The sequence below is a fragment of the Pelodiscus sinensis genome, chromosome 5 (genome assembly GCF_052426305.1).
Source record: "Pelodiscus sinensis isolate ZL-2025 chromosome 5, ASM5242630v1, whole genome shotgun sequence".
NCBI lineage: Eukaryota > Metazoa > Chordata > Testudines > Trionychidae > Pelodiscus > Pelodiscus sinensis.
This window is the reverse complement of record NC_143056.1, coordinates 102,849,373-102,862,347: the sequence shown is the minus strand read 5'-3', so window position 1 is coordinate 102,862,347 and position 12,975 is coordinate 102,849,373. Positions and strand designations below refer to the sequence as shown.

The 12,975-nt window shown below is 42.5% G+C and overlaps 1 protein-coding gene across 4 annotated transcripts in view; it reads left to right on the top strand.

Annotated features, from left to right (window-relative positions):
- Positions 1–12,975, top strand: part of TEAD1 (TEA domain transcription factor 1) — a 298,964-nt gene that overhangs the window by 74,313 nt on the left and 211,676 nt on the right. For all 4 annotated transcript variants that reach the window (XM_006117420.5, XM_006117422.5, XM_075927867.2 and 1 more), the window contains exon 3: positions 6,548–6,801. In XM_006117420.5, coding sequence (XP_006117482.2) covers positions 6,654–6,801 — 148 coding nt within the window. In that variant the 5' untranslated portion in view covers positions 6,548–6,653. The remainder of the gene's footprint in view (positions 1–6,547; positions 6,802–12,975) is intronic.

The window sequence follows — 12,975 nt, the reverse complement described above, 5'->3', positions numbered from 1 at the left end:
CCTCATTTCCCCCCACCCCCAAGAAGCCCCACTACCTACCTACAGCGACAATGGAGGTAGTGCCGGCTTCCTGTGGGATGGCCGGAAGTCCTGCAGCTGCGCGCCACTTCTGGAAGTGTGCTGGCTGCTCCCCTCCGCCAGGTCTGTGGCGTACCAGGAACTTGTGCGGGGTGGGAAAGTCCCCAGAAGAAGTGTGTGCCGGGGCTTCCCTGCTCTGTGGGAGGGGGAAGTCATCCCTAGAGGAGGTGCACACCAGGGCTTCCCTGCTCTGCGGGGGGGGGGGGGGGGGAGAGGGGAGAGAAGTCCCGGGAGCAGGTGGGTGTGGGGGACACCTTGTCCCCTCCCCTGCTGCAGAATCTTGTCCCCTCTTCCCCACTGGCACCCTGCCTCCACTGGCACCCTGCCCCCACCCCAGCTTCCTGTCCCCTGTCCCCACTGGCATCTCACTTGTGTGGCCCCCAACTGACTTTTCTGTGGGTCAGTGACCCCTGACTTAAAACAGGTTCCCTGCCCTTCTCATAAATAAAGACAATGCAGAAACTTTTTGTGTTTGACACAGTATTTTATTTAAAAATGAAGCCTGGCCAAGCCCTCATCTGGCTGCAGCATCATAACAGTCCTGCAAACCCCCTCCTCCCCCCCCGACCCTAGATCTGAACTTATCATACACTGGAACCCTCTGCCCTGAGCCCCTCACATACCCCTCACACATCCCAACCCAAATTCCTGCACCCTCACATCCATAAGTCTGTGGCTTGCTTAGTACCCCAACTCTCCCCAGCCTGGAGCCTCCTCCCCGAGCCAGCATCCCTTTCTCTACTTCCTCCTGCATCCAATTTTTCTCCCAGAGCTTGCACCTCTCAGCCCTTCCCACACCCAAATCCCTCATTCCCACCCCAGAGCCCACAAATCCTATCTTAACCCAGTGAGGGTATGGCTAGACTGCAAAAGTTTTTCCAGGATTCCAGAGATATCCCGGAAAAACGCTTCTGCATCTAGGGACGCATTTGTTCTTCTGCTTTTTTTAGTGGAAGAGCAAACATGCTCTTTCGGTAATAAGGGGGCTTCCAAAAGAAGGGGTTTTTCTGACATTTGGTCCAGTCTAGACAAACCAAATGTTGGAAAAACCGCTTCCTACAGAAGAATCGGAAAAAAACAGCAGTGTAGAGTATATAAGGGCCAAGGATAGCAAGTGATGGAGAGGAGGAGAATAGAGAGGGCAGGGCTTCAAGGAAGGGGTGGGGTCTTGGAAAGGATGGGGCGGTAGATCTTGGCTTGTTCTGATATTTAAAAAGTGATCTTGGGTGTAAAAGGTTGGAGAGCACTGAGGTAGAGGCTATTATATATGTTATCCCTCATTTCTTTGGAATTTTTCTAAGTAAAGATCCAACATACTAAACATGAATGGATATACACTACCTTTAGCTAAAACTATTTCTTGTGTCTTTATGAAACTTTGCTGGGGTGATAATGGCCATTAAAATGTTTATAAAATTCAAAGTGGCCCTCTGAGATTTTCTATTTTGTTTAATATACAATGGCATTCCTTCTAGGGAGGAGCAAGGGTACCAAGTATACAGCCTGCATCTCTCATAGGGTATGTCTATACTACCCTTGCGACGCCCGGCAAGATGCAAATGAAGCCCGGGAAATTCAAATCCCGGGCTTCATTTGCAACTCCGGTTGACAACATTACCACCCTAGTTCGAACAAGGGTGGTAGTGTAGACATACTCATACAGAGGAAGAGCGTTACTACTTGAAGACATCAATATGGTTAGGTTTGACTGACAGATGAGAGGATAAAGAAGACAAACCTAGGGGAGTCCAAAGTCAGGAAAGATGTGGTCAGGCAGAGGTTACTGTGGCCTGCAGCGAAAAATAAGGTTGCCAGGTGTTCGATTTTGAACCGGACAGTCTAGTATTTGAGCTTCTGTTTGGGAAACAAATCGAGAAAATATAAATGTCAGGTATTTTCTAAATAATATGTAATGTAGATTGTGATGTAATGTCAGATGTGTCCGGTATTTGTTGAAACCATCTGGCAACCCTAGCTAAAAGGTTGTGTGCAGGATGCAAAACAAGCAGAAACACAGAATAAACAGTGCAGGGAATAGGACACTGCAACTGGAGAAATTTTTTATGTTAAAACAACCCCAAGAGCTGCAGAAGGAAGAGTTGAAAGAATATATTCTGGATTTGGGTATCAATGTTGAGGGTTTACATTTTTATATTTTGTTTGGCAGGAAATGAGGCACATGAAAGTGGTGGTATTATTAACAGGGTTAAAGGCAGATGAGTTGTAATGGGTTGGAAAACAATTGTGGAGCTATTCATCCTGGTTGAAGAGTACGCGTGAGCATAGCATACACATATATATCTTTTTTTTTTGCTTGCTATTTCCAGCTAATTAAATCCTCTTGCATAGAAAGTTGCTACTTTGAGCTTTGAAATGTATACATATCAAAGAAGTGCATGCATGGAATGTGTTTTTTCACAGGAATTGTCGCAAAAATCCATTTTTATTAGCTTTACAGCAACTTATAAGAGCATAGTATAGCTTGTCTAATGGCAAATAAATTGTGATTCCTCACATAGCCACTTTGAACTCTAGAGCATTAACACTGAATTATTTCTTCATGGTTGAGGCCTTAGAATTCAAACTATAATATGAAATAAAATGGCCTTTTGATACATGGTGCAGTGAGGGAAGTGACTTAACTGAGTAGTTCATTATTCTTCTGAAATAAGAGGGAGGCATTTACTGGTTGGGATACAAGTTGTTTCCCGCCACCCCCTTGTCTGCTGGCTTGATCTGCAGTGTCAGCATTCACAAAAATGGAATTCACTAAAAGCTTCCTTCAGTACGAGAGCTTATTTCCAACATATTGCTCCGCTCCCCCACTATCCTGACATTTGAGAAGAAACACATGCTTGTCTGATGCTTTTGAGACTGCTAAACACTGATTTGTAGAAGCTATAGTTTTGCTTGAAGATGACCCAATGAGGTTGGAAGGGTTAGGGAAAGCAACAGTAAGTTAGTTGAAACATCATCATTAGACACAATGTGAGGTCCAACATGAATATCAAGTAACATTAATTATGTTGGAGTCTATATAATGTTTTTGTCTATGTTTCTTTAGAATAATTTTATATGGGGTGATCAAGAATTTGGGCCATGACCCTGGCAGAGTTCATAAGCAGAGCACAGTAGAACTAGAATGGGAGACCTACATGGCTCGCTTGCATGCTACAGGAAGTGGAATTGGTTATCCAGAAAGTGACATGAATCTCCTCTGAATCTTTACTGAAGAAATGCCCGAGTGTGTTATTAGGGAGCTCTGTGCTGCTGGAGGTGATACGTCTTCAGATGAATCTGAGATCGTGGTTACTAGAGGCCACCAAGGATCTGGTGTGATTTATTTTATTTCATTTTGCAAGAGCAGAGTGAATGAAACTCTTGTCTTTAGTTTGAAGAATATCATTATAATTATTCTCATTGGAATCAGTGGAAGCTGTGGATGCTCGGTACCTTTGAAAATCAAGCCATTTATGTGGACTAGACTGACCACTTGTGGTTTTGACTCCAATTTGTCCAAGGAAAGCTGCAGTTACATCCTCTGGCTATACTGCTGTTTTGGTGCACTGCAGGCTGAAAGATGAATGTTGCTTAGCATTCCATCTCTGATTAGCCTGCTGAAAGGGGATATGTAGGAACTTGGATGGTGCTGTAGAGCAGTGATTCCCAGTCTGTGGTCTGCGGACCCCGATGGTCTGCGATGGTACTCTGCGGGGCGTGGGGAGGTCCGCTGAAAGTTTAAAAGTAAGGATTGGGCCCACCACGGGACTGAGACTTTCTGCCAAATGATTCTCACTAGGGGCTCATACTTCGCGACCACCCGTCCTCCCGCCACCAGCTGTGCTGCTGTTTATGCTCCAGCCCTCTCCCCTCCCCCAGTCCCGCGGTGGGGATAGAAGGGGTGGGAACTGAGGAAGCAGTACAGGCCAAGGGACATGGTGGTCACTGCTTCCTGCTGCTCCCCTTGACCCAGAACAGTGAAAGGCAGAGACTGAGAGCTGCAGTCGCTCCACGTGGGTAAAATGTCCCAGCGCGTCAGTGGTTTGGCTGGCTGGGCGGGGAAGTGACCCTGGGAAGTGCTGCAGACTCTGCTGTGCTCTGCTGGGACATTTGTTCACTTGCAGAGTCTGAGGGTACATCTAGACTACATGCCTCTGTCATCAGAGGCATGTAGATTAGGCTACCAGGCATAGGAAAATGAAGCGGCGATTTAAATAATCGCTGCTTCATTTAAATTTACATGGCTGAGCCGATCAGCTGTTTGTCGACTCAGCGCGGTAGTCTGGACGCGCGGGTGTCGACATCAAAGGCATTTGTCGACCACCCAGGTAAGCCTCCTGGGATGAGGTTTACCTGGGTGGTCGACAAATGCCTTTGATGTCGACACCCACGCGTCCAGACTACCGCGCTGAGTCGACAAACAGCTGATCGGCTCAGCCATGTAAATTTAAATGAAGCGGCAATTATTTAAATCGCTGCTTCATTTTCCTATGCCTGGTAGCCTAATCTATATGCCTCTGACGACAGAGGCATGTAGTCTAGATGTACCCTGAGTCTGTTTGCTTGCGGCACCGAGCCTCTCCACTCCCATTGGCTGTGGACAGTGAACAGCAGCCAATGGGAACGCCCTGCAGTCTGCACGTCCCTGTGACTGTGCTCTGGCATCGGCTTATAAACAGGTCAGTCACTTTTTACCATTTTTTCTCTTTTTTGAAACAATCATGCTAAGTGAATACGGCACGCTGCTGTAACCATTTAAAAGGTATGAGAGCGGCAGGAAGGGTTTAGTTGGGCCACTAGCAAAAATGGATCGGTGGGTCCAATAAAATTTTATTCAATAAAAATACATGGCACCTCAAAGTTGTTTAATTTCAATGTGGACATGTTGTATTATCTCTCAGCACTACTATATTTGTTTAGATAACATGAACTATTCTACATTTCCAATGATTATCAAGTAATGGAATGTTTGAAAAGAGCTACAGGTAGTCCCTGACTTACAAACGCATCAACGTACGACCAGCCGCACTTATGACCAACCTCCCATTAAGCGCGGCCCCGACTTAGGAATGGCAATCCACGCTTACGAATAGCGCGGTCCCATTGAAATGAATGGGGTCCAACTTACGAACACATCGAGTTACGACCAAGTGCTTGGTATGTAACTCGTTCTTAAGTCGGAGACTGGCTGTATATTGTTTGGAGGGGTCCATAACATTGTAATAGATTGAAAAGGGGCCCATATGCTCAAAAAGGATGGGAGCCACTGCTGTAGAGGTTTCCGATTTCCCTTCTCTCAACTTTCTTTTCACATTATGGTCCTTCACGTACAAATCAGGTAAATGATTTTGAAGTTGGGCAGTTTGGTTGGTTTGGTTTCATTTAACTGAAAATTTTCATTTTTTAAGATTTCCCTTCCTAGTTATATAACAAAAGTCACCAAACATCCATCTTTTTTCTTAATAAAAATGTGGTATGCCTAGACATGTTGAGCCAAATTCATTCATAGTATTGCATAATTGCTTTCCAAAGAGTTACGCTGGAGATGAATTTGGCCTGGTATTGCAGTTTTTTGCCTGAAGCAAACCTTTATAGCAGAGTTGTATTTCTCTCAGAAATATAAAAGAACCTGACAGATCTATAGCTGGTGTTAGCAGGTGCTGCTATATTGAATTATTTCTTATTAAACTGATTCAGCAACTTGAAGCTTGTAATTTTTGTTCTGCTGTAGTCCCATGGCAAAGACTTTTAAAAACATAGATGAAATGTGTAATGTCTTCTGTAGTTTCTCCTTTCCTTGGTATTATTATTTTTTTAAAGATTTCACCTTATGTATTGTTCAGACTCTTGTTATTCATTTGGTAGGATCTAAACATGTTAGTATGTCCAGTTAACCATACTGGGCTGATTTCATTTCTGGTGCTGTTTTCCTGATGCCATTGATAATCTGGAATAAATTTGTTTTGTTTTATTTAACATGTTTATTATTTTTAGGTTTAATGTGCTGGATTCTCATTGGGGCAAACACTTCCATTGAAATTGGTGCAGTGACAGCAATTTGTACCATCTGAGGATAAGCACCATTATTTTAAGGCTTCCAATGTAAATCCAAATTAAATATATTACATACAACAGGTTTTTTTGCATTAGGTATTTACCAAGTTATACTTCATAAAAAGTAACCTGATGCCCTGTTCCTATATGCAGTAGGGCAGAAAAAATGAAGCGTGCCTCCTTGCTTTTGTTTCAAGATATTCAGTTCTACAAATGGTTCAGGATAGAATTGTGCTTGTATTTTACTTTTTGTTGTTTTTTTACAAACTCCGTAATCACAATTGCTCATCACTACCGGGCCCGTTGCTGGCAAGTTCTGTGCAAGTTACCTTAGGCAAAGAATGGTTGTAGGCAAAGAATGTTTGTGTTAAGTTCCACATCTTCAATATCTTTTTGTTTGTTTGTTTGTTTTTAGGTTTATTTTCTTTAAGACTCCAGGCTTAGGCTTGGAGACCCCAGCCACCATCATTGAGCCCAGCAGCTGGAGCGGCAGCGAAAGCCCTGCCGAAGACATTGAAAGAATGAGTGACTCGGCAGATAAACCTATTGACAATGATGCAGAAGGTGTCTGGAGCCCTGACATTGAACAGAGCTTTCAGGAGGCTCTAGCTATCTATCCTCCATGTGGGAGGAGAAAAATCATCTTATCAGATGAAGGCAAAATGTATGGTAAGTAGTGAAAATGTAACCCTTTGAAATAATTGTCCAATGAGAAGCAACACAGCCAAAGCTGTATATAGACAAAAGACTAGATTCTTATCTCCAGATACACAATTGTAAATCAGATAGACCCCAAATGAAGTTAAGGAAGTTCCAGAGCATTCAGTTACTGATCTCTCCAGATCTCAGCGATTGGTAGAAAAGATATATTTGCAATTCTGCAGCTGTATCTACAATGTGGCTGAATAAGAGTGTTTAAAAGGTTTTAAATGGGGTTCCTTGTGCATAAATAATAGTGGTAAGCACTCTTCAATTTGCAATAAATACTACAGTAAAATAAAATCAACTTGAACAATCATTAGGAATTAGAGCACGTTAATACAGAAGTGATAAAGTTCTTGTCGCTTTCACAGTCCTCTCAGAGAGTGATGCAAGGTCTTTATCTCTTTTTCTCTTTATGAACTACTATAAAGTGTATGATGTTCTAACAGTGTTTTGTAAATATAGCCCATCTGAGAATATGGACATCTTGGCACATTTTCCCTGTTGTTTAGTTTTGTCTTTCCAGTTTCCTTTAGCTAAACTCTGACTTTGGAGAATTAGTTTGGCCTCCTGCTTATTTTTTTGTTTAAACTTTTGCAAATATTGCTGATTGCAGAGTTTTAGTTTTGGCTCTTCCGGCTATAAAAAGCAGATGGTGGTTTGTTCCTGTGCACTTTACGTTTTTATCAATCAGGGAGTGTTTTGGTGGTTGTGTTTGTGTACTGTTACTGTTAAAAATGATCAGGAGTCTATCTGACACATGGATGCAGCTTTCTTGATCCTTGGAGTAATTTGTTCCTAAATAATTGTAAATATGTCACATAATGGCATGTTGTGTCTTTAACACAGTCCCTTCTCCATTAATATCAGTAGGAACCTACAGAGTAAACTAGCAGGCACTGTCAGGAGAAAGCAGATGGCACTGCAGCTGCCACCAGCTGTGCCCCCTCCCCCAGTACTAGTTGGATGATGTAATGGAAACAAGGGGAAAATGTCTTTCTGTGGTGTTGGGAGTCTCTCACAGCCTGTCAGTGTCACAGCGAGGCAGAAACAAACCTTAAGGCGTTAGTTTGCAGCTGTCATGTGACCCTTGCAGCCAAATGAAACATAATGTCTGGAAAAATAGACTTGTGATGAAGCATCTCAGCTGCTGTTGGCAGAAAGTTTCTAGGCCTTTGGTTTCCTGCTGGATTTTTTTTTTTAATCTAAGAATACAGTTTTTCTCCTCATTATTCCCCCTTCACCTGTTATTTCCTTCTATTTTGATTGAAAGGCTTTTTGTTGTCACTCTTTAAAAAAGGATGAAAATCAGTTTAATGAACAGGTTGCACTTTCTGTGGAATGACTTAGAGATATACTTGCAAATATGTTTGTTATATATTTATAGTTCAAGACTACTCAGATGTGGACACCAAAATATGCCAAAAATAATGTTGGCTCCTTTTTTAAAATCAGGGTCCCATAATCCATAGATAATTTATTGTAATGACTACTGAAATGTATTTTTTTGTCTTGTAAGATTCCCTTCTGCAGAAAGAAATGGATCAGTAATGTGAATTTTTGTGTTTTAATGAAAATTCATACATTTGTACGTATGATATGTGAATGTAGGTTTGATAAGACAATTGTACTGAATCCTAAATGCCGAAAGAGTACTAATTATATTATAGAAAACCATCTATGCAATACATAGGCATAGTTAGTTGACAATAAATACATTAAACAATATCGGCATCATCTGTCATTATATACAATGTAAAACTGTTATTTTGAATATAATTACAAATCCTAAATAAAATGTGTTTCACATTAATTTGATATGAAAATTAAGTACATCTGTTGATTTAAAATGTTGCTATAATTTTGAAGAAGAAATGTTAGGAAATGCAGAATACTATATTTCTGATATTTGCATCCTGACTTTTTTAGTGGATGAACTCATGTTTTCATTCTTCAAGCTGAGTAACTGCTTTGTAGTGTTTTGAGGATTTATTGAAGCCATGCTAGGTTCCTGAGGACTTTATAATAGAGTCTTATGGCCATAAGAACATAATTGTTCTCCAAGGATTTTGAAATCAAAACAGCAGAAGTGTTTTAGATTCTGTGTGGCATAATGAAAATAATTTAATGCCTTTTAGTGGCATACCAAGTTTATTTCTCTTACGAGAAAGACATTACAATATTTCTAAGATTCCACAGGGCTGGGGCATTTTGTAATGTGTCAGTGACTCATGAACCATGCCAGACAAAAGGTCAAGATAGTACCATTTCATTTTCTGTCTGAAATTACCTTTAAATGTAGATACTAGAACAAATATGATTTTCTATAAAGACAAATGTAATGATCTCTTTGTCATGGGCTCAAGTTAGTGCAATTGTAATTTTGCTTTTCCAAAAAGGTATATTTTTAAGAAGGGAGGAATCTGTTGCCACTATAGATTTAATAAGACATTTTAGTTTCAGCAGAAGGCAGAATTGCTTCACGGATCTTTTTGTAATTATCTTGAGCAATTGTTACGAGTGGAGCTAATTAATGTGATTGGGTGTGAGTTCCTTGCTTTCTTATTTTGACTGTAGGGGTGTGTGCAGGTACTCCTGGTTTTTGTAAATCCCATACCTGCAGTGGAGGTATGTGAGAATTGTCTTCTGTGAAGAAAGAAATGTGCAGTGTGAGTTCTATGTCAAGCATTGAGGGATATCCCTGGCTTCTGTGTTTTGCGAATATAACTTGGTTTTCTTCAGTTGTTCTCCCACACATTTGTGATTATTTTAGAAGAAGTGGGACAAAGCCGTTCCCAGGTCATTCTCCCTCTACTATGGCCCTTCCATGAAAGTAGCCCATGGGAATGGATCAAGAGTATCAGAGAACTTCTCTGGCTATTGCAGCCCACAAAGGAAGATTTTAGGACTGTGTGGTTTGGGTTGGAAGGAGAAGTGGTTTGGGTTGGGAAGAAGATTTGGCCTCTCACTACTGCAGATCCAGAGGCTACACAGAGAAAAGAACTGCGAAATGCATAGAAACAGTGATGTCTTCTGTTATATCTTGATTCTATCTTAGCTGCTTTAAGCCCCAACACTCCATCATTGAAACCATGCAACAAAGCATTAGAAACTCCTGAACTGTGACTTAAGGAAATAATTGGGTAAAATATGAAGACTTGTTGATTAGAGTTCATGCCAGTAATATTGGTCAGGACATACCTAAAAGAGATTGGCCAATAATGACCAAAGAAATAGAGAAGATGGTTTCTGCAGGATGGTGCCACTCAGAGTTACATCTTTTGTCCTCAATGATGGAAAGTGCTATGGTTGAAAAATGGAAGTGAATAACAAAGTCTGATCTAGGATGGAGTACATCACTCTGAAAATTGCTGAGAACCAGCTGCTGCTCACTTTTGGAAGAAATAAGCAAGGAAGAAACAGGCTACTTTTATACCCACATTGCTTACATTTGTCATGTTGGGTCTTCACTACTAGAAAGATTTTTTGTTAGAAAGAGGAAGTGTGACACTGCAGGATTTATTTCCCCTCCCATAAATAGTTATGAATTCGTAACTTTCTGTTCTAAAACTCAATAAAATCCATAGTCCATTAGGCCTGGTTTACATTAGGACTTTTACATCGACTTTTCCCCATACAGTCAATTTTCTAAGTGATGCATCCACACTACAATGCCTGTCACATTGACCTGAAGGGCCGCAGAAGTCAGTTTCAGTACTCCTGCTTTTCACGAGGAGTAAAGCTATTCCCAACCTTGCATGGTTGAAATTACAGTAGTGTGACTACAGTGCTGCTGGAAAATTGACACTGTTGGCCTCCGCGAAGCTTCCTGCAGCTGTCTGCTCTGGCAATGCTATTGCTCTCCTGCCGAGCTAAAAAAGGCCTGGTAACAATAGAAGGACCTTTCCTGTTTGGCCGTGTGGTGACCCCATCTGTGAGTGAGCAGTACGTGGCGATGACTTTTGAGTAATCTGACCAAAAGTGCGACAACTTTGAGGACTTCTACTCCCATGGGCTCCAGTTCCCAGGGGCACAAAAGAGCTCCAGCATGGAGTGTCCAAGAGATCTTGGTCCTTATCGAGGTGTGGGGAGATGAAGCCATCCCCACTGATCTCTGAACCAGCAAGCAGAATGCCAAGATTTACGGCAGGATTGCAAGTTGCATGGGGGCTAGAGACTATTCCAAGGGATACCCAGCAGTTCAGAGTGAAAATCAAGGAGCTGTGCCAGTCCTACCATAAGGGGAAGGAGGAGAGTGGATGGTCTGGTGCAGCAGCTCACACATGCCACATCTAAGACCAGCTGGATGTCATGGGAAGGGGGCAACCAGTATTCCCAGTGTGCTTGTGGAGTCCGTCCAAGACACGCCTGTTGTCAGCCTGGAGGACACCATGGGGGCCGAGGGGCAGGAGAAAGAGAAGGAGGGGTATGTCTACACTACCCCGCTAGTTCGAACTAGCGGGGTAATGTAGGCATACCGCACTTGCAAATGAAGCCCGGGAAATGAAGCTCCTCATTCCACGAGGAGTAATGGTAGTTCGGACTAGGAAGCCTACTCCGAACTACCTAGTCCGTGCCCCGTGTAGCCGCGCTGCACGGGGTTCGAACGAGCAGGGATTTAAAAATGGCGGCGCCCAGTTTATGCAAATGAAGCCCGGGAAATTCAGATCCCGGGCTTCATTTGCAAGTGCGGTATGCCTACATTGCCCTCCTAGTTCGAACTAGGAGGGTAGTGTAGACATACCCGAGGAGACTAGTCAGCCAGTGATTGACAAAAGCCAGGAGCTGTCCCCTCATCCCAGGATGTCTCCCAGTCCAGCACCAACCCTGGGAAGGGCACTTCTGGTTAGTTCACTAGCTTTGTACATAAGAACATAAGAACATAACATAAGAACATAAGAACGGCCGTACTGGGTCAGACCAAAGGTCCATCTAGCCCAGTATCCTGTCTACCGACAGTGGCCAGCACCAGGTACCCCAGAGAGGGTTGACCGAAGACAATGATCAAGCGATTTGTCTCCTGCCATCCCTCTCCAGCCTCTGACAAACAGAGGCCAAGGACACCATTTTATCCCCTGGCTAATAGCCTTTTATGGACCTAACCTCCATGAAATTATCTAGCTTCTCTTTAAACTCTATTATAGTCCTAGCCTTCACCGCCTCCTCTGGCAAGGAGTTCCACAGGTTGACAACACGCTGTGTGAAGAAGAACTTCATTTTATTAGTTTTAAACCTGCTACCCATTAATTTCATTTGGTGTCCTCTAGTTCTTCTATTATGGGAACTAATAAATAACTTTTCTTTATCAGCCCTCTCCACACCACTCATGATTTTATAGACCTCTATCATATCCCCCCTCAGTCTCCTCTTTTCTAAACTGAAAAGTCCCAGTCTCTTTAGCCTCTCCTCATATGGGACCCGTTCCAAACCCCTAATCATTTTAGTTGCCCTTTTCTGAACCCTTTCCAAGGCCAAAATATCTTTTTTGAGGTGAGGAGACCACATCTGTACACAGTATTCAAGATTTGGGTGTACCATAGTTTTATACAGGGGCAGTAAGATGTTCTGGGTCTTATTTTCTATCCCTTTCCTAATAATTCCTAGCATCCTATTTGCCTTTTTGACCGCCGCTGCACACTGTGTGGAAGTTTTCAGAGAACTGTCCACGAGAACTCCAAGATCTCTTTCCTGATTTGTCGTAGCCAAATTAGCCCCCATCATACTGTACGTATAGTTGGGGTTATTTTTCCCGATGTGCATTACTTTACACTTATCCACATTAAATTTCATTTGCCATTTTGTTGCCCAATCACTCAGTTTGGTGAAATCTTTTTGGAGTCCCTCACAGTCTGCTTCTGTCTTGACTATCCTAAACAGTTTGGTATCATCTGCAAACTTTACTACGTGACTGCTTACCCCTTTCTCCAGATCATTTATGAATAAGTTGAAAAGGATTGGTCCCAGGACTGACCCTTGGGGTACACCACTAGTTACCCCTCTCCAATCTGAAAATTTACCATTTATTCCTACCCTTTGTTTCCTGTCTTTTAGCCAGTTCTCAATCCAAGAAAGGACCTTCCCTCTTATCCCATGGCCATGTAATTTACACAAGAGCCTTTGGTGAGGGACCTTGTCAAAGGC